The sequence below is a fragment of the Polyodon spathula genome, chromosome 4 (assembly GCF_017654505.1).
Source record: "Polyodon spathula isolate WHYD16114869_AA chromosome 4, ASM1765450v1, whole genome shotgun sequence".
Lineage (NCBI taxonomy): Eukaryota > Metazoa > Chordata > Actinopteri > Acipenseriformes > Polyodontidae > Polyodon > Polyodon spathula.
In genome coordinates, this window is record NC_054537.1 from 35,617,685 (window position 1) to 35,641,148 (window position 23,464).

General features: G+C 36.8%; 1 protein-coding gene across 9 annotated transcripts in view; it reads right to left on the bottom strand.

The window, feature by feature from the left end:
• LOC121314478 (receptor-type tyrosine-protein phosphatase mu-like) overlaps positions 1 to 23,464 on the bottom strand; it is a 275,442-nt gene that overhangs the window by 208,280 nt on the left and 43,698 nt on the right. For all 9 annotated transcript variants that reach the window (XM_041247804.1, XM_041247803.1, XM_041247802.1 and 6 more), the window contains exon 2: positions 3,389 to 3,511. In XM_041247804.1, coding sequence (XP_041103738.1) covers positions 3,389 to 3,511 — 123 coding nt within the window. The remainder of the gene's footprint in view (positions 1 to 3,388; positions 3,512 to 23,464) is intronic.

Genomic DNA, 23,464 nt, shown 5'->3' on the forward strand with positions numbered 1-23,464 from the left:
TTCACATTCTAACAATGAAAGAAAACAACTTTCCTCACTTGCTAAATGAACAGTTTTCTCATTCAGAGCCACCTACAGATACTAGCTGATTATTTTGTTTTGGAAAGAGGTTTCCGGTGCTGTGGATATTTCCACTCTGAGATTGTTGCCCAATATATTATTGGAACTTATTATTATAATGAAAGGTCTTTCAGCAAAATGGGTTTGGGCAGTCAGCCCTGTTCTTTCTACATACGCGTATCCACCTAACAACCAATATAAATGGTACTAAATGTCACTGTTGCAGTCAGACAGTGCTCTCTCCAAGGAGGACCTGAAGAAATGGTATCTTGAGCAGCTTCCACGGAGGTTGCTGGAGCCGTTCTTCTGTTGTACTGTACCAGTCATAACTGCTAGCGCCTTACAAGAGCTAAATGAATCACAATTAAGAGAGGAGAGAGTATTTAGAGCCTGAGAGTGTACAGTATATTAACACACCAAAATGTGTGGTACTGTTTAGCACTGCATGCCTTACTTTTCTTTGATTCTTTTACTCCACTGCATAGTTTTATATTGAACAACAATAGCATTAAAAAAAAAAAAAATCTAGTATATAAAACCATTGTAAAATACACAGATCACTCAGAAAACACAGATAAGAATAAATACCCAGGTTGCATAGACATTCTAATTCTGGGGCCTGCAAATATGATCGTGTCGCTCATGGGTTTTCACTCTTGGGTTTGATCTGCATACAGGGCTCAAAGTATTATGGATATGGTTTATATGTAGCTTTTCTAATGAGTATTTTCAATTAACAGAAACCTGGTTAGAGGGTATACCGTCCAGCAGTTGATCTGGTCAGCAAGGTATAAACCTGAGCCACAGGCACTACTACACAGACCAGTTTATCACAAGATAATTCAATAATTTAGAAACAGTAATAGCCACACATTCCCAAAAATTGCACACTGCTGAGCACTCTGAAAACACACAGTATGTAATGTAGTACCTATTTCAACACTTTTAATCTTAAAATCTTTAATTTATTTACCTTTTGAAAATGTTTTTCTTTCCATCTGCTTATTTTATTTTATTTATTTTTAAAGACAGACATTCTGAATGTTCCATGGTCATCTACTGCATAGTAGTGCCCTGGAATGGAGATTCCTGAAGGCGGATGACATTTCTGAGGTTTCTAATGTATTTGCTTATAACTGATGATGAAAATATAAAGGGCACTCCAGCCATCAGTTAAATATAATACTGCACTTTCTTGTTTATCCCTGATACCCCTTTAAGTAATGAGTTTACACATGAATAAGTAAATATGAAGGACATTTTAAGATTGCCCGGGAATATAACAAACTTGAGTCTCTGGGGAGAACACAAATATATATTTTTTGCTGCACACAGGTTCTTGTGTTACAATACATTACAATGTTCAGTTTAACCACCATGTTATCTCTGGTGGCCTTTGTGTACTGACATGAATCAATTCCATCAGAAAGGTAAACGCTGTATTTTTTCTACTTTGTCAGGTAAGTTAACAGCATGTTGCACACAATGAGTTTACTGGTACAGATGGCTTGAAATTAATAATATCTTTGTAATTAATTCTGCCACTGTCAGTGGAGTAAGCAGCTGAGCTTCCAGTCTTGCATTAAACTGACTAAACATTTTGTGATTTTATTCCAGACAGAAGAACTATACAATGAACAATGCCTTTGGTATCATGTGAAAGTATTTTATAATTGTTTCAAAACCAGGAACTGCCGACATGAATCTTTTACAACAGCATTCATAAGTCATCATTTTAACAAATAAAATGTAATCAATGACATTTACGATGTCATTTTGCTAAAAACTGAACAGCATTTTGATACTCAAATGAGACAGTAATGAAAACAATACAATAAAGAGAGATTTATTTCAATAAGCCATAACAGCTATGCTAAAACTTTCAAAGAGCACTATACATTTTAATAAATTACAGGACCATTTTTGCACACAATAGAGTAGTGCCTTCAAAACACTTAAAAAAAATGTACAGGTAAAAGTATAGCAATCTGATGATGAACAGGGACATTAGAGCAAGTGTCTGCCTGCCTGCCTGCCTGTGTGTGTGTGCGCACTGGAAAACAATGCTTATTAAAAACAAATATTTGATTGAAACTGAAATCAGGACAGTTGGGAATACTTGAGGACTGGTTTTGAAAAACCACCTGCCTTAAAATGTGAGATACCCTTTATAATACTGGCTTATTACCATGGATAAACCCTTTCAGAACCATGAGTGGAGACACTGTAGTGCTTCTAATACAGTAGAACACTGTCTCTCACTGCCTTCCACTGCCTCCTTAAGACCCCCCTAGTAGGCTGTACTTCAGCTACCTCTCCTACTCTGCACAGGACTTCCCTGACCTACGCACCACACTACTGGATCCTCAACTAATGCACTATCCTTACACTTTTACACTACTACTACATCATTGTAGATATAACTCGCATCAGCTTGTATTAGCACTGAACTGCTCCATACCTTGCCACATCAAACTACTGCTACTAATTATAACTGTATCTTGTGTTTGATTTTACACTTCAGGTAACCGTGCAGAGTAAAATGTTTTTTTGTATTTTCTCTTATTGGGAAATCTCAACATTTATCATACTTACTGCATGTTCTGATTGGACTTTACTCATATAAGTAAATATATACTATAAGTTATAGCTGCTCTTAGTCAAACTTGCTCTTACTTATACCTTATTGTATTCTTTATTTTTCTCTTGCTTAAATTTGATCTTATTGTACTTTCATAACTGCTTTTATCTGTATTATGATATTCTGTACTGTGATTGATATTTTATAATGCAATACTTTGTACTGCGATATTTTGTAACAATTGTAAGTCGCCCTGGATAAGGGGGTCTGCTAACAAATAAATAAAATAAATAAATAATAATCCTAACATGCTGCATCCTAGTTCTTATTTTATTCTAGTAGTAATATTTGTACTTACTGTAAACTGCACTGTCTATACATATTAAGCTTGCCTGTAACACCTGAAAGTCACCATAGATAAAGGCATCTGATCTATCATTATAATTTGTACTGACTTTGACGTGACAAATATACATATTACAAACGGAAATTGTGGACTTTCATAGTATAAATTCATCTGACGGTTTTATATTATTAAATTTTTTATATATATATAGATATATATAATATATCTATATATATATATATATTATATATATATACCATCATGATCATATGTACCTTTGATCAACTGAATAGACCCAGGTGTGTTTTAAAAATGTAATTAATAGTTAGTGATTTTAAACACAGTAGGATCAAATTTAATCTGAACAGCAGAGAGAAATAGAAATTCATGAGTCAACAGACCTGATGGCATCCATGGATCTGAAGATGGTTTCACCTTTGTGTTGACTTGCTCCCAGTCAAGGTCATCATCTTTAGCTTGGCTATATCCACATGTCGTGTATGATTCATCAAAGCTGCAGTCACCTATAAAAACAAATCATTCTTTTTTTAACATCACATTCAAATTCACAATCTGTTGTGCAAAGGGTTAGGTCCACTGAATTATTACTAAATACTAATTTCTACGAGCATCGAAATGTTCAAATCCATGCTATTTTGTGACACAAAACAATGAAGGTGTTATTATAATAGATAATACAGTTTATTACTCTCACAATTCCTTCTCAAAGGCAATTCACAGAGACTGTTCATTTGAAGTCAAAAGCCAAGGGGACAAGAATTATTTAAAGTACGACAGAGACAGAGAAAGTTTGTATTTCTGTTCCAGTAGAAATCAGTAAAAAGTAACACAGATGGAGAATGGGGTTGTGTCATAATAACTACAACTACGTTTGAGTTAAATTAATAAAACAAATAATTTAATAATAATAAAATAAATCTGTTTTTGATGGCATTAGCCATCTAATAAAATGATATCATGTCCCTGTCTTTACGAAAAAGCATCTGGTACAAACTCACAACTGAAGTACAATTAAATTAAACCAAAACATATGTGAACAAATATATTTAGACTATTGTCACAGTGTCATGCAATCGTTTTAATGGAACGCAAGTGGCATATAATTTAAGCATTTATACTTTCAGTATAATCTGTCACCATCCATAAGCTTAAAGCATTCACCTTATAACACTGTGACATTTAAGTTTCAACTCATGTCTCTTTATACAAGAATGCCTTTTAATAATAAATTACATTTCTGTATAAAGTACTGTAGTACTTCTAAAAATCATAATTTGTACAATTATGTTAACAAAGCAATTGTCCATTTAACTATTCCTCCAGGACAAAGAATCTCATTAAAAGACGTTTAGCCCCTGGGTTTAATATCTCACGACTTAAAAATATATATTAATACCTTTCACTCACCTTTAGAGCCATGGTTGAGATATGGTATTACGTTTCTATCAAACAGCAAGGTTCAAGTACAACAGTGTCAATGTCAGTGAGAACAAAGACAGAATATCTACTTGACCTGGCTGCTCTGTTCGCCACTTTCAGTGATTGGACCACAAATATATGTAAACAAATAAAAGCATATTCTTTCCATTGTTTTCTAGAAAGTGTATTGGTATCATGGGGCCAAATTCAAGCATAAGATTTTCCTAGATATGACTAGATGGGGGATGGCTGCGGGGGGGGGGTGAGCATTAAAAAAAAGACTAAAACAGACATATATAGAGCACAGTTATAATAACAAATAAGTTAGTAACATACTGTACATCCCCAACCACTTCAAAGATTACAGAATTATAACTATCAGTCTTCTTTTGAGACAGAAAAAAAACTACATGAGCATAATTTAGATATTCTATCATGTAAATCTAAGAAACTACAAAAAGGCAAAAGTCTGCCAAAAGCCATAATAGTACAGTATTTCATGTTAGATTTCGAAATGTCACATTTTTCCATTTTTGTCAGTTTTTTTCTGATAAGTACATAGAAAACTACAAAACGGTATGTAGTCTTGTATCTTGTAAAGCGCTTTGTGATGGTGGTCCACTATGAAAGACACTATATAAAAATATTATTTAGCAGGTTTCATTCGACTTTATGAAGCAAAATTAGTTAATTCTATATGGCAATGCAAAGTTTTAAGCCAGAGCTATACATTGCCTGAATCCTAAATGTGGACATCCTCACTCAACACAGAAAGTTAAGATTTGTATATTAGTCATACATACATGCAATTATAGAAACTGAAAATATATGCGTCTGAGTGATGTTTATTATTAATAACCGAAAATAACTGATATTACCAAATAATAATCAAATCCAGGGAAAAATCCCTCAACTACAAGTAAAAATATAAAAGTGTGACATGTACATATGCAAAGACAGGCTGACAGACACTGATAACCCTGGATATGCTGCTAAAGAACGTCCTAACCAAGCAGCGCTCTCTTTATAGAATATATGCACCCCAGCTGGGGATAAGAAGCCACTTAAAACCCTTTCTCCTGTCTCCCTGTACTAGAACTAACATAAACTAACAAAAAGAAGGATATATTTAGTCTGCAAGTTTGGCTTCACAGTAAACAGCTACCTCGAAATGAATTAGTTTTACTTGTCATAAATTTGCACGCCATCAGCCAGCTATGTTTTATTATGCTTAAGTGCGGAGGATGGCACCAATATGATAATTATGTTGAATGAATTTTGATTACAAGCCAAACAAATGTTGCATTTTCAGATGACTTTTAAGCATTTAATTGCAGTCAGTTAATTATTTACATATTTGTCTTATAACAAATTATAGACTAATGAGGTGTGCAGTATTGCATACATTGATTATAATGTTCTCTGTATAATACAATGGTAGTTTACAAGAGGTTTGCCTTATACAAAAGATGGAATTAGTTCATACACATGTTAATTCTACTTTTTATATGTGATGTTCATATAAGATGAAGTCCTGCACTGGCTGCAGTAAGGCACAACACCAGAAGGCTTCCTCTTGTAGCTCTGCGAGTACACCTCTACGTGACCTGAACTCATGCCAATAAGCACTTGGTCTATCTAAAGCAATTGTGTGGCGGCTCTGTGATGTGAACTAATGTGAACTAAAGGCCTCAAAGCACATTTCAATTGTGACCTGTGAAAGCTCTGAACCAAGGTTTTTCACCTTTTGAACTTATTATTTTTGCATCTTTGGCTAGGTACTGGTGTCTGGAATATAATGTGATTTCTTCATAAGACAATGTGGCATGTGTGGGGTGTTTCTTACTGTTATAAGATGCTTAGAGTGTGCCATTTAAACAGTGTGATGTAATAACAATAACAGACAACCTACACAAGACATATTCACACACAAATCACAAAAATAAACATTGTACTCAGGAACTACTGCTGAACATAAAACATGTTTTTATTTTAGTAATGTGTGGTATGTGCTACGCACAGGGTGACATCTGTATACAGGAGAGGATGCAATGGTATTTTGACAAATCCTTAACAAATCTTCATACTGTACGTGATTCATGATCAAATTAACAGACATACTTATGATGATGGCAGTCATGTACAATCAAAACAAATATCATCAGCAAACAAAGAACAATGTTGTAAACATCCACATCCTGGCAGCAGAGCAGCCCTGCCCTGCAAGCAATATCCTGGGTTCTCACGTCCACACAGCTGAAAGGAGTTCTAGCAGAATTAGCTACTTGTATGATGGTGTAAAAATCTGCCTCAATCTGTAGCACATAAAACAATAACTGGACAAAAACAGATGGGAATAAAATTCATTTGTAGTAATTTGTCATTAAAAGCATTGGACAAGTATATCTACTGCAAGCAGTGAAGAGTTTTGCTTTTGTTACTTCATATGTTCTTATATGTTTTTCAACGTTTACATTTTTTTAAATCATTATTAGCCATGATACCGAAATATAACAAATACATCTTGTACTGTGCAGACATGTTTAATATATGTTGGAGCAGACCGCTTTCAGAAAAAAAGATTTTTGCATTTTGTTTTTACAATTATTCTCTGGATCGGTACAAATATCTTTTGCGGTATAATGTAAACTTAAAACTATTCATTATTATTTAAAAATGCATTTATTCTAGAATGCTAGGATGGTTGGGGCTGGTGCATCAACAGTTGACACTGACACCCCTTCTCCACTGCAGATCCGACCCGTGAGGGCTCGGTACGGTACTGGTACGGGTGGTTCTCCACTGTCAAGCAGAGCTAGAACCAAACCGTGAAACTATGGCCTCACAAGACATTGTGTCAGGGCAGCAGGGATTGTGATGAGTGAAAAGTGCAGCCTTGGGACATTGAGGATGTGCAGGCTTTAGTTTCTCTGTGTTCCGGAAGATCTGGAGTTGTGTATCAAAAATGAGAAAGTTTATGCCCACATTTCTGACGATTTGAAGCAGATGGACATAAACCACGGGTACGGTACACTTAACTCACACTCTCAAAAACATACAACTATGAAATTTCTCATCCTTGACCTTTATTATATTTATAAAAGGAAAAAAAAAAAATTCTAAAAACTTTACAAAAATTGTCAAACAAAATACTGTACAGCTGTACCACACATACAACTACAGCTCTCATTGCAATCGCTTAAAAAAATAAATTTTAAAAGCTGCGCAACAAACAAAAAACAACTATAAAAAACAACAACTTAAAAACAGGATATCTTTGGCAAATCATATTTTTAAAATCTTTCTTTCCCCCTTCAACAGAACTAATTGAATTTTAATAAGTTGATTTAATCGGTTCAATTTGTGGATTCTAAAGACATTCCTAAATACTGTATACAAAATATAGCAATAACAGATACTGATGTACCGTTGGTCTATTAATTTGTGAACACCATTTGTTTGCGCATAGTTTGGCAAACTGAGTTAATAAATAACAATAATTTATAACAACTGTCTTTCGTTGCGTGTGACGTCAGTAGCACGGCTCGGCTCTGCAGTGGAAAAACAGCCCAGGATCCCCTTAACCGCACCGTGAGGGCTCAGTACAGCCCTGGCGCAGCTTGGTTGTACAGTGGAAAAGAGGCATGAGGGTCAGTGACTGACCTGGGTATTAAAAAATAATAATAAAATCTCCAGGCTCTTAAATCAAAACCAAAATCATTAATTAACTTCACAAGAAACTCAAGTCCCTGTAAACACCTGTTATCTAAAAACCTCATAAAAAAAGACTCAAAATTCAATCTGGTAATTCTATTTTTCATGAGTACAGAAGTAAACTGCAACTAAGCAGCTTTTCAGATTTCAGAGAGATTAATAAATCGGCTCGTTTTTATTGGGTCAAGAATAAGATAAGGCATGGATTACAGGTTCTATTAAAGCCATTCAAACTGTTCTCCCACAGTATGTAAAAAACAATGCATTGCTCCTCTGGTACAGCAGAAGGATGTCCAGATCTAAACACCTGGGCTTGCATTCAGTATTACCACAGTGATTGAGCAGAAGTGCATGTTTGTACAGCACAGAACGTCTTATCTTATATCCAAGATGGAACTATGATGTGATCTGCACACAAGTTTGCAGGTAGTCCACAATGCTTTTAATAATACTGTAGTTAATTAGGCATGATATTCATTTATTGCTATTATATTCTGGATTTATAGCATATTGCTAATATACTGTAATGTTATTATTTGGTATTTGAAGGTGGTGCAACAGACCCATGTAGTGGACCTGGGGTTTTGTCTTTTTATCACTACCAGAAGGTTGGGGCAATTGTGCCAAGAGAACAACTAAGAGCACATTAAATTGGGTTTGTTACAATACATCCTCAAAATATTCTATACAATACACAAACCAAAAGAATGAAAACATCAACAGGTGTCTAGGTGGGCTGCCAAGCATGGGTAACTGCTCTGACTACAGTTTATATGAACTACCTGATTATACAGCACTTGCCGTGGTTTGACTTGCTTCATCAAATGTGTAGCTTTCTTCTGAGCCTTTAATGATCCAACTGATTTGTACAGAATGTACAGGCCTTTGACAAATTGGATAAAGTAGCTGTTATTTCCTTTTGATATTAAAATCAATGGCATCTGGAATGAGAGTGTTTCTCTCCAAGCCGACGAGTCTAGAGAGACTTGCCAGTGCAGTGATATCGCCTTTATTCATTAGTGTCGTGGGTTCACTGCAACTCTTATCCTTTACCGATAGAATCAATTTGTTGTAACCTGTGCAGCCCTATTAAATGTAAGATTAAAACAATGGCCTGGAAAAATAAAAACTCTGTATTTGGACTAAATCAGGCTGTGGTGACTTTCTAATTGGAGAGTTAATTTTTTATTTTAATTTGCAACGATAATCAGAGAGCATAAACCAACACAGAATTTTAAAGTTCCTTTTTATCCATGAGGTATTTAATTTTTTCATCTCCTTAAATGCTTCTTGAATTCAACCCGCTACCTTGACAATAAAAAAGCTATGGCAACAATCTTTACATTGCTGAGGACTCACTTACTAAGAGGCTGGTTGTCCCAGTGGCTACAGTGGTTGTCCCAAGTTTAGGAGCCAGGAGACTGTAGCAAGCAGTTACAACAATCCTCAACAATTCTATTTTTGATAAACAATTATATTCTCAATTTTCACACCTCTATCTGACTCAGACCTTTGCTCCTTTTTCCTGGATTCCAGGCCAACTACTTGCGCCCCTGGAACCCATTCCTACTTGCTTCTTCCAATCCATTACCCCCACTCTTCTTCCTTTTACCACTTCCCTCCCTCAGCCTTGAAAACTGCTTGCATCACCTCAATACTTAAACCTTCTCTTGACCCTTCCTACTTTCTCCCTTGTCTCTCTCCTCCTGCTTCTCTCTCGAGTAAGCTGCCCACCACCAGCTGGCATCCTTCCTCAACATGCACTCTCTGCTTGACCCTCTTCAATCCGGGTTCCGTCCTGCACATTCCATGGAAACCGCCCTCCTCTCTGTAACCGACACTCTCCTTGGGCTGCCTCGTTCTCCTGCATTCTAATTCTCCTTGACCTCCCCTCTGCCATCGACACTGTCGATCATACTATTCTCCTGTTCTCTCTCTCTCTGACCTGGAGGTCTGAGGCACTGCTCCTGCCTGCTTTTCCTCCTATCTCTCCAACCATTCCTTCCAGGTTTGCTGGCGTGGCTCTCTCTCTTCTCTTCGCCCACTCTCTACAGGTGTACCTCAAGGATCTGTCCTGCTAATTCAGTGGCTTTTGCCCATTTTCAGATTCAGAATTTCTGAGCACTCTAAAATTGGGTCTTGTGAACCTCTGTTATACAGTGCACCCTGAGAATCTCTTGAAGAATTCTGTTATACCAATTACATATGTTATACAGTATATACATTTTCCTTTATAGACCTACCCCTGTGATATATTGTTGTTTTAATTGTACAGAGCACAAAATAAAGACATTTCATATGGTTCCCCTTTAAAGAAGGTTTAGAATTACAAATGAAACACCTCAGCATGTGCAAGATAAAAAGTTACCCTCAACATCCACGTACCTAAAATCAAAGCTGGAAAATTGCCCAGTCTATAGCAGAAGACTAAACTACCGTATTTTGATCTACCTGAGAAATAAACCTTGGGGGGGGGGGGCAGTTTTGAAATGGTCCTCAACATAGAATATGTTGATTGAAAACATTCCCCTCATTATTATTATTATTATTATTATTATTATTATTATTATTATTATTATTATTATTACTACTATTATTTTCTTAGCAGACACCCTTATCCAGGGTGACTTACAATTGTTACACAATATCACAGGATCACATTTTTAAATATCATATTACAGGGTAGGGGCAGTTATAAAGTACAATAACATCAGTAGCAAATAAGTTCAAATTCAAATATAAAGCTAAATAAAGAATAGAGTAAATAATTACATTTAACAGCGAGTTTGACAAAGAGCAGATAACTTATGGTAAAAATATTTGCTTATACAAGTAAAGTCCAGTAACAGCATGTAGTAAGTATGATACATGCATGAGAATGAGTTCAGTAAGAGCAATTACAAAAGCACGTGAATACAGATAACTATAAGAGTAAAATCAAGCACAAGATACAGGAAGTAGTTATAATTAGGAGCAGTAGTAGAATACGGCAGGGTATGGAGCAGTTCAGTGCAAGTACAAGATGATGGAAGTACTGGTACAACTGGGTGCCATCTGCAAATCACGAAGCTCTATCAGCAATGGTTTCCCGCATTATGAAGGTACGTGTTTTAAAAAACACTAATACCGGTAATTATGTACGTGTTCACTCAGGGTCGGTCATATAAACTGCAGCATAAGGTATCAGAAAAATGCTACTGCAAAAAAAAATAATAATTAAAAACAAGTAGAAAATTAAGTTTTGGGTAGCAAAATGCTACCAAATATACGTTAACTTTAAGCCTTGTAGTCCAGTATAGTCGAGAGTTGTGAGGTATACAGATGCTGTCTAAACAAGTGTGTCTTGAGGAGGCGTCAGGGACTGAGAGCGGAGGGAGCAGAAAGGTGAAGCCAGCGACAGGCAAGTACAACAGTTTTGAATTGGATGAGAGCAGCGATAGGGAGCCAGGGCAGAGAGCGGAGCAGTGGTGTAGTGGTATAGCATGAAGAGAAACGAGGAAGGGAAAAGACAAGGTGAGCAGCAGAGTTTTGTATGAGCTGGAGCGGACAGATAGCTGATAGTATTTTCTTTAACAGGCAATTCAATAGAAATAATAGTACATCGCAGAAATAATAGTCGTTGTACAGCACCCTTTTTCCCCTCTGCCAATTCAGCTATTACCAGCCTTCATACAACTTTTATCTCCTCTAGCTTAAAAACCACAAATGTACTTTTTGCTCAGTCATCCTCTATGGTGCTGCTCATTTTAATGAACATCTTGTCTTTTTGCATCCCTGAAGACTAAAACCACAAAGCAATCTCAGGTAATTTAAAACCAATGTCTGATGCCTCCCTCAACCGCTGTCTATTTGAGCCTGTTAAACCCATTTGGGACTGATGAGCCATTTCAGTCAAACCTTATTTCACTTACTTATCCCAAGCCCCTGGTAGGAAGGCTTTAGTGTGGGTTGCTTGTATGCAGTCTGTTTTTGGCTTTGAACTTTAGAAAGGATTTAAACAGTCAATCTCAATATCATTATACATTTGAGTATGCAGCTCTCCCATTGATTTGGGGAAATAAGAAGTTTCAAGTTTGATTTCCGGGTGTAATCTTTTTCATTTGCTTGACTACTTTTCTAGCGTTTCTGTCATGTTTGTGCACCCCCTACAGATAACACGAAGACAGGCAATGAGAATGAAAAGACAGCCTTTTGGGGGATTTATTTGCAGCGTATATCATCCGTTCTCTTGCCTCCTGAAGTAATTTTTGTTGGTCAACAAATAGTATTGACTTTTGTAGCACCATTTGACTTTATTTGTGGTCATAACATTAACTACAGATGAAACTACATTTGTTTGTTACTTGAAATTATTTATTTATTTATTTATTTTAATGTAGTCGTAGCCAATGATTTTTACGCCATTTTTCTCCCCAATTTAGAATTGCCAATTGTGTTATTATTAATCCCGGTTCACCACTACAACCCCCTGGCGACTCGGGAAACGACAGCTGACACACGCATCCTCCGAAAAGTGTCCATCCCAAGCCGTCTTCATTTCGCACTGTGAATCCACAGTGAAGCCTTCAGGACAACAGATATCTACACTGCAGACTGGCAGGCACCCTGTCAGCCACAGGGGTCGCTGGTGCACGGTGAATTGTTGATTGCCCTCCCTACCCGGGCGGCACTCGGCCAAATGTGCGCCACCCCCTAGGAACCCCCGGTCACTGTTAGCAATGACACAGTCTGGATTTGAACCTGCTATCTCCTGGTTGTAGAGCACATCCTGCACGCCACGTGGAGCTGTTTTTAACATCCTATTTATGATACCTGTCTTACTGGCTCCAAGAATTTGTGTGTGTGTGTGTGTGTGTGTGTGTGTGTGTGTGTGTGTGTGTGTGTGTGTGTGTGTGTGTGTGTGTATATATATAAACCCAGTTGTTAATTTATGGGATTAATGTGTTATCATTATGCTTAAACAGAATATGTGACAGCTCTACTCCACAATAGCATTGCTCTTGTACCCTCACTTCTACCACTTATGCCCTCATCCCTCAAATGATCATCTATCTTCCTTTATTGCAAACTGTCCTAGCTGCAATCTTAAGGGAAGTGCAATATAAACGGTCTATTAATATGCAGCAAGGCATTTAAAAATGCTTTGACACTATTGCCAACTTCTATTTATTCAGAATCTGCTCTATGCTGTTTGTTTAGACAGCAGTACTCTGTACAAATTCTTAGTACAAGAGGGTAAATCTCACTGCCAGGGAACTATTTAATTACGACCCATGTTTAAGGAGATTAGTAGTACAGGAAACATTAGCAATAATTCAGCAAGATCCCATCCAAACAAAGAAAATCAAAGTGCTATTAAATGAGATTTAGCAGCAACAATTACACCACACTATGGTTTTCATAACTAACCTCAAATCATTAACTACGATTTATAGATTTAAATGCTGTTTTAAAACACCAACCTCAAATGGCAGGCCTACAGCAATGTTAGCTGATGTATAAAAACATTAAAACTTCACGGCCACTGGTTTTAAAAATTAAAAAATAAAAGTAAAAAAAAAAAGAAAATTAACACCTTTAAATGTGTTCCTTTGCCAAGGCTGACTGTGATAAGTCTAAAAAGAATGCTTTGCCACAAGCTTGATATTAAGGGAGACCCAGTTAATATGGGTAATAACTGAATTTCTCTTTCAAAACCACACAGCAATTACAATATTTCACTCCCTATTTGAGTGCTCTGGTAGAAAGGACAAGTATTGACTGGTTCACGCTCTCTGGATTCTCTTCATTTGGCTGTCCAAGGGTTCACACACGTTTGGGAAAATTAACTTTTGCATATCAACTTGGAACTGTTTCCATCATGGTATGAAGATGGAATTCGATCATTTTTATCTCTTTTAAAGATTGTACTTAGGAATTGCTTAGAAACTCCTGCCAATGTTTCTCCTTCAGTCCACATTAACAAATAGATGGGTCTTATTTATTTTATCTCTGTATGCAGCTGATTAAGTTTGAACCACACATGTTTTTATTGTGTTGTTTGTATTTTGCAATTGACTTTTTATTGTTTTTTGCAGAGCCCCCTTGTAAATGAGGCCTTGGCCTCAATGAGTAAATCTCCTGGTTAAACAAACAAACAAACAAATAAATAAAATAATAATTATCCTACAAGGAGGCGCAAAGTGCTAAGAAACTCACATTAGAGTCAAGGGTAACACATTCTAGGAGAGGTGATTTTAGCTACTGTATTTTTTTGCACTGCTAGACTCTTATCTAAAGAAAACGTACTGCATATCTTAAATAGTTAGGAAAAAGTCCCTCAGACAACCTGTATCTAGAACTTGGTTATAAAAGTTAGTATGTCCTGTTGATGACTTGTAACATTTTCCAGTTACTGCTGCTCTCAGAGTTTCCTGTCTGTATCAAGTCAAAACTCTAAATGTCCTTTGAAGTACAATACCAAATAAATGAACATGGGGATTAGGCACCAATAAGAATGGCCTGCCATGTATAGCACACACATTTGTGCACCTATGTTGTCCTTCAAATGCATGATTAATTAGTTATGGAAATGTACCTAGATATATATATATATGATTATTATATATATATATATATATAAGGAATATATATATATATATTATTCTGCCAATACATATTAAAATAAATAAATAAATAAATCCATGCTGAGAGCTTATAAAAGGTGCTCTGTTGTAAAGCACTCCTACTGTTTATGCAAGACACATTTCTGATGTTTCAGGACAAACATATCTAAAAAACGATGGCTGTGCCACACTATTCTTGTGAAATAACCCCAATATGACATCAATTTTACGTAACTGTGAAGGTCAAAATCAAGGTTGCCATTAGATTTTGCCAGAGGAGTTTCCATAACACTAAAAATACGGAGTTGCAAGCTGAAATACTCTGAGATATCACCATATCTCAGTGTGATGGAATTGCAAATCCACACAAGCTTCCCTCACAGGTATGCATAAAAAAACACCCACAGAAATTCTACAACTACAGTCTAAAAAAGGGAACAGTTTAAAATTAGATAAACATAAATATATATCAGCTTCTGTTTTCAGTCTTTCAGATAATATTTGTTTTCACATTAAACAATAATAAACTGCAGATGGTCATTTCATACTTTGAAAAATACCATTCAACAGTATGTCTTACATTTACTGGACTTATTTATAGCAGTGTTACTGAATTGATGATAAATGCTCAATTTAAAGAACTCTTGACAGCCTTACTTACAGCTTTTGCCTCAGACTTCAAAAATGACAGGTAGTATAATGAATTTAAAAGCAGCTGTATAAACAGCTGCCAACTAAATGCGGGAGCACAAATAACGAAGCACCTTTTTACACCCAAAGTGCAATAACACATCAGAAAAAAAACCTAGCACTCATAACATCTTAAGATGATCTAATTCAATGGAAAAAATGAAAAGTTTCTATATATCTGTCTGTATTTGCTTATACTGTAAGTCTGTTATTCTGGGAGAATGCCAACATGGCTGGGAGAATGCCAACATTAAGAAAAGAAGGAATTGTCTTTTTAAAGCTCTTAAGCTTTTCATGCCATGCATAATGTAGATACGATTCCAAAAAAGGTGGTTATGGTATATAGGCATAGCACATAGTGCCACCTGATGGCAAAATGTTGAAAAAATACTTTGAATAATCTTAAGGGATAGAAATGCCAGTTTACAGCCCATTTATGATACAATGATAATTCTCAGTTTATCACCTGTGCTTTCTTAAGCATGTGTGTACAGTACATTAAGAAACTTGATAAGGAACAGCTTTTTATGTTCAAGCATTATAACAGTTTCTTGGCTATGCAAGTGTACAATGGGGGAATTTACTGTTTTTTTTTTTTTTTTACAGTTGTTGACAAAGAACCTGCTTAGAAGCAGTCCCCTAACTTATTGGTTTGCTGTGTGTAGTTCTGTTGGGTTTCAGTAAAACTCTGCAAGAGTTGAAGATAGTAAGTATTACCACAGTAAAGCAAACAGATTCAGAAAGGTTTGATAGACAGTATGTAAAAACACTTTGCTGAATGGCTTCCCAGTCAACAAATCTCCACAAAAGAATGAAAGCTTCATTGAAGAACAATAACTCTTGTGTGTCTTAATTGTTCATTTTTCAGACTATAAATCAGAGCTGTAACATAAAAAAAAATTCAAAAGTAAATGTTCCTAAATGTTACTATCTTTTTTAGCTACAGCTGTCAAAACGAATCTAGTGGCAGAGACATATGCAGGTCTCACCTAAATAAGCACTAAAAAAACTATTTTTAACCACCTTTGCTGTGTAGCTGTCTTTAGATTTCTATGCACAGGTTCCTCCAGGGCTTCTTGTTATTCAGTACAGTCACCACCACTTGGAACGGGCTTGTTTGTGTTTACGTGATTCACCTGCAGTAAGCGATGGATGGTGTAAACACCCACACAATAACCTGACAATGAAAATGTCCCCCAATCACCATTACAGTAATCAAAACAAACAAGCGTGTGTGCGGTTAAAAATCTTTAAGACACTTGTAACACTGATAAAGACATGTGTTAAAGCCTGTAAATGTAATAAAAAGTAATGCAAGTGCAGGGATGTACAGAACAGGCATGCTACGTTACTGCAGATTGTTTCCAGAGAAGAACTCAGTGATGCGCATCTGGACAGTCTGTTTTTACAAGTATGGACAGCAAAAAACCCCAAATCGGCTTTATATCCGAATGCTGCTCCATAGCACGCCACACAGTTACAATCACAGCACGCACGCTTACATCATCGGTGTCTGTTTCAGGCAGAGCATCCTGGTCGCTAAGGTGAAACAGCTGAGAATTTTTCCTCCGACATCCCCTCTGGTGTTATCAGAGTGTCAGTTTCGGTTGTATAGAAAAAAAAAAAAGCTATTTAAAAATGCTCTAAAAACATTGATGCTTTCAACCAGTAACATGCTTTGATAAATGATCAAGGAAGTGCAAGTTTAAAGCTGGAGACACACGAGCAATTCTTTAAGCAATTTTTTTCTTGGCAATGCAAACTGACAATAAAAATTGACCGTGCGTCACTAATTAACATCTCAGGTTGGTCAACAAATTTTAGATTGGCTATCAAGTTGTTAGAATGGACAACTGCAATCTTTTCTGCAATTCAGTTGACAATTTTCCTACGTGCTGTGCATGTTCAGCCAGCAACACCTTATTTTCTAAATCACCTGATTTCACTCTCCATTTTGCTAAATAGGAAGTGTGGCTACAGACAACTGGATGGATGAGGGCCTTTGCAATTGATTGATGTTTTTTTCGTGATAGAAAATGTTTACGGGACGTCAGATGTGCGGAATACAAAGGCCACAAAAAAAAAAAAAAAAAAAAAAGATGATGAATATAAGGAATTAACAGATATTTTCATGCAATCAATACCAGAAGTAAAAGACAAACTTAAGATATTTTTCTTCTCATGGCCGAATACTGAGTTCAGAGGTGCTTCAGTTTGTCTTTTACCTCCACTGGACTGGTGCCTCTTCCACTGTCTTGTTCATACAAGATTAATTACATTACCATTAGAATTGTCAAGCTACTGTTTAACCACTCTGGACAATATCAGGTTCTTTCTCTAAAGAGAAAACTTGTACACACCATAATGCTTTTATTGTCACTCTTCTAACAGAAGTGGTTTCTGTCAATAAATTGCTCCCTTGAGTAATGCTGGTTTCAGCCCTTGTTTTATTGAATGAGATAGTGAATAAAAAAAAAAAGACAGATGTGATTTTAACCAGCATTTTCAAGTGAAACAATGTTAACATTGGCAGTTTTTCTCTTTGTCAATATAGCAAAATAATTTATGACTGCAAAATGTAATCCCCCAGGGTTGTTAATTAATACTGACATTTCCTTCTTGAAACTGTTCTTCATTTTCCTTTTGCAAGAGTGGAACGTGATTTGTCAGTGCAAAACATTTGCTGGCATCAATGAATGAAACAATTGGCTACTTACAGGAGGCAAGAGTTTAGCTTTTCCCCTGGTCGCTTATAGTAAAAAACAAAAACAGAAATAAAGACGTCACATGCCTCGCTTAAATAGTACACAGGGCAATTAAGCATTGTAACAATGTAGTAACAACCCTCTCTCCACATTAGAAACTGTTGCAGTACAGGCTGCTGTCATTTGAAACAGACTGCATCTTGACCTGTCTCACTTGATACCTTTGAGAGGATATGGAGCAGACCAGCAGGGCAATTATGTAAATGTAAAATGATGGTAAAAAAAATGTAAGACATTTAACAAAGCTATGTCAATTTTCAATCAACATGCATTATATATAGATAGAGAGAGATAGATAGTGGCAGAGCGATCTGCCTGGGAGAAACGTGTGCGTGTTTGTGTTTGCACAGCCACAGGGGTAATTTGTTTGAGTTTAATTAGTATCACCTGCCTGCAATTTAGCATGCAGGTAAATAACAGGGGAAAATTTTTGTTCAGGGTAGTCTCCATTCTGTGTGAGGAGAGAGGCTGTCACAGTGAAGAACACCTGTGTAGTTTCATAAAGGTAGTGTGGAAACCTTTATATTTGTGTGTGTTTAAAATTGTTTTGTTTCATCGGTAAACAGCTTAGCTGCCTGAGGTGTTAGATAGGGACTTAAAGTGTAGCTAGCGCTCCAAAAACAGAGTTAGGTTTAGTTCATTTGTCTTATTTCTGTAATTAAAATTTTGCATGCAAGTGCTTTCAAAATTTAAAATTCTTGCGTCTGTCAACATGGGGTTACGAACCTGAAAATAAGCAAACACAAAGGGATCAGAGGCACCCTGCCTTAATATCTATACCCGTAAAGGTTTTTCAGAGGAAGCTCAATGTAAAAAGAAAGTTGTTGAAGTGTACAGCACTGTTAACATGAAGGCTATGGGGGCTTCTTACCATGTGTCTTTACGCATTGCCAAAGATGGCAAGCCGCTCAACATAGGTGAGAAACTGCTACTTCCAGCTGCAAAGGATATGTGTTCAGTGATGATAGGAAGGAAAGCAGCAGCACAGCTAGACGTGATCCCACTTTCTAACGACAGTTTCATGCCGTATTGCGGAGATGGCCACTGATGCAAAAGAGCAGCTCCTAGAAAGTGTTGGTCAGAACCCATATTATTCAATTCAGATAGATGAGTCTACCGATAAATAAAATGCTGCACAGCTACTTTTGCTACAGCAACAGAATCAAAAGAGTAATTTCTGTTTCGCAGTCCACTTCTAACACTAGCTACTGATGAAGAGCTTTTTAAACTTTTAAATCATTTTGTCCAAAACACAGGCCTTGATTGGGGACATTGTTTTGGAATTTGCAGCAATGGAGCACAGTCTGTGACAGGACGGCATAGTGGGCTTGTGACAAGGGCACAAGAAGTAGCCCCCACAGCAACCTGGAATCATTGTAAGATCCACAGACAGGCACTGGCTGCTAAGATGGCAGAGAAGAGTTCAGCAATGTTCTTTCAGTTTCAGTAAAAATTATAACTTGCGCCCGGTTAATTCAATTTGGTTAAATAAAATCGTGCCTGGTTAATTCAATGGTTTTTGCCATTTTATGCGAAAAGATGGGGGCAATCTTCACACAGTTGATGCTACATGCGGAAGTTTGTTGGCTGTCCAGGGGCAAGGTGCTGACGAGACTATCACCCCGTTCACACCTGAGGTTTAGGCCGGCCCAAAGCTGCCTTCTCATGTGTGAACTCCTGAAGAATGAAACGGCGGCCCTGTGAACTCCTGAAGAATGAAACGGCGGCCCTGTGAACTCCTGAAGAATGAAACGGCGGCCCTGGGCCGGGTGAAATTTAGACCAGCTTTTTCCTGCGGCCAAAAGTATCAATGCCGCCTCAGGGCCGGCCTATCTGCATGTGAACCCAACGCAGGCCCTGGGCTGCCTTAACACGTCAGTGCGGCGACGTACCTCAAACCACTCCCCTACTAGGTCAAGCGTAGTGGATCAAAACAATGTCAGTTTTAAGGGGTAGCACCTGGGACGATGCAGAAATGAACCCTTAGCGGTCCACTTGTTCAGTGCTTGTCAGGCACGTCCAATTTATTTTCACACGCGCTGTTTTAAATATCCACCAACATTAACACAACAGATAACACAAAATACACACAGGGGCGGGCACTTTGCCACAGGAACCTATGGCGATCACCATCCCATTAAACAGCACTGAATACACAGACACTTTTGACGATGATGATGCTGGGTCAGTGATGAATGGTAAGTATTTCTTCATCATACAGCTTTCATTAAAAAAATAAAACTTGCGCTCTCTCGCGCTCTGTGTGTGTGTGTGTGTATATATATGTGTATTTATATATATATATATATATATATATATATATATATATATATATATATATATATATATACACACACACACACACACACACACACACACACACACACATTTCAGACTGTAGCTAAGACTGTAAATCTCAATATTGATAAATAATGGATATGACGTTGCATATTCAGTCACCATTGATATAATAATCCGTATTGTGACTAATGTAATGTACACATCCTTGTTTGCTGCATTTACACATGATCCAACACGATCTCTTCTTTCCACAGTAACCGACTGCACTGTCAACACACGCCTTTATCATATCTTATGCAATAAGTACAGTACCAACAGTGTTGCAAAAAATAAGATTGCCATATTTCCCAGCTCAATCTCTTATGTTGACTTCCAGGAACATAGCGTTTATGTCGCTGTTTACATTCCTGACAAGTACTTCGCCGCAATTTAGGCTACATATGTGAATGCAGTCAGGCCCCCTAAAACCTCAACTGTGAACAGAAATTTTGAGGCGGCCCAGTAAGTGTGAACGGGGTCTATGTGAACTGAGTGAGGAATCCCATATTTTTCTTGCCGATAATGTCTCTCCACTTGTACATCATTTCAGTGACACTTTTTGGATACTGTTATCATATCTAGTTGACATATTTCAGGGACTGAATTCTCTGAATGTGTCACTTCAGGGACTAGATGCAAATGTTTTCATTGCTAATGATCAGATAGCAGCATTCATTAACAAACTTCAACTGTGGTCTTCAAGTGTGCAGCAGGGATCTGTTTGCATGTTTTCAATACTGGAGGACATTGTGCAACTGTGCGCTGATCTGTCAACTGACAGTATCCAGGACGTAATTGTTCAGCACTTAGGGGGTCTGCAGGAGCAGCATACTAAAATACTCTCAGATCATCCCCAGTTGCGCAGTGCTGTTTTTCGTCACACATTAGAATATTTCCTCTCAGTAACTGGGATCTTTTGCAGCCAGAGGTTTGCAATATAGTTATTCAGAACTGCAGCAGTAAAAATGCTGTTTAAGTCCAAAGGTAAGGTTAGTTTAAATTGTAGAATGTTTTTGCCTTTTACATTCAAAATGTTCTCCAGTCTAAAATACATAATTAACAACTTGATATTTGAAATGCTCACAATGTCATGAAATGTATAATTATGCACAGAAAATACTTGATATTATAACAAACATTTCAATGCACTTAGTGAGTTTAAGGTAAATTATTATTATTCTTTTTTAATTGAACCAATTTACAGTATGAATCTCTTTGTATTATCTGCAAAATAAAAACCAGTCACACCCATGCACTATTTATTTATGTATTTAGTAGAAGCCATTTGGGTTTACACATGGAAATCTGAACCAATTTTTATCGGTTCAACAGGGGTTCAACATATATACCTCTTCAATTTTCACCCCCCGGGCCCCGTTTTGGTAAGAGAGCTCATAGGGCTCTGTAGTGGTAATACAGCCCCCTGGGCCCCAGTGGTGGTAATGCAGCCCCCAGGGCCCCAGTGGTAACAGAGCCCTTGGGGCCCTGTACTTTTCATTGAGACTCTGGATATTAGAAAATGATTGAGTGCGAATAGCCAATCAGCTTCCAGATCTAGCAGGCTTCTATTTTGCATAGATGCTCGCTGGAACGTTGAAGTGTTTAACTGTGAATTACATTTTAAAATAAATCCACACAAACACTGGCTTTTTCCCTTAACATTCTAATCTACAACTAATCTGATAACATAAAAAACTACATAAACATACTTTCTGACGCTGGTCTAGAGACAAGAGAAATCATGTCTGTGACAGGACGCCGTAATGACGCCTCAATTCACAGCTACTAGACAGCAAATCAACAGGGAAGACACCATTGGTCCACAATTCTGTCATCGGCTGGATCCAAACAACACCCTGCATCAAAACCAGCCAGTCAAACTGCCAACCCTGTTTCAGTTCTTTCCGCACCAGCCAATCCACTCCCTGCCAGCTTAATTGATGCCCCGCCTCCAACAACAAGTTTCCAGTCGGACTCAATACTACACGGACTATTCCACAATTGTACATGTCCAGATAAATTATAATAAGAGTAAGACCCCAATAAATAAACATGTTAGCAATAATAATAATTATTAATAATAATAATAATAAAGTATATCAATATCAGAAGTTCAAGGTAAATATAGGTTTCAAAGGTTTTTTTTTTTTTTTTTTTTTTAAAGAGAAAATAAAGATTCTAAATTTATTTTTTAAAAAGATTATCGCCTCTGAGAGAGCTACGGTCGAAGAGATGGCACACCTTCTACTGGACTGAAAGCAAACACGGGAGCGGATACTGAGTCCTGCGTATTGAGGTCAGCGCCAGTCGTCACTATATATATATATATATATATATATATATATATATATATATATATAATATATATATATATATATATATATATATATATATATATATATATTTTGGCATGATTTTTCATATAATGTATAAACATTTTATTTATGATGGAAAACAGTAAGACGGATTTTTAAAGGATCTCTATTATATTATAAATTCAACTAGACTGGTATGGTTTATTTTTTCAAAGATAAAGATGAAAATATGTTTTCTTAGATTAAATTATAATTGCATATTAAATACTAGATGGAAAGAATTACTTACCAAGGAATTGACATGGAAAGTTATCCATATCTTTTTTTTTTTTTTAATTTCAGGCTGGAACATGCCCTCAAAATGATGTACAGGTATCACAGGAAATAAGTTAGCTGGGAAATAAGTTAGCATTTGCCTTTTTGAGCCTTTCTATGCATGCACAAATCTTAGACCTTAAAGGCAAGATTCTCTGTGTAGATTCCTAAATATCTCTGCCTATCTTTTAGTTATTTAATTGTACACACTCATTGACTTGCCCGTGCATACATATTGCAGTTAATAAATACAAGTTGCATATGTTTTAGTTTAAAATCTCAAGGTGGCAGTT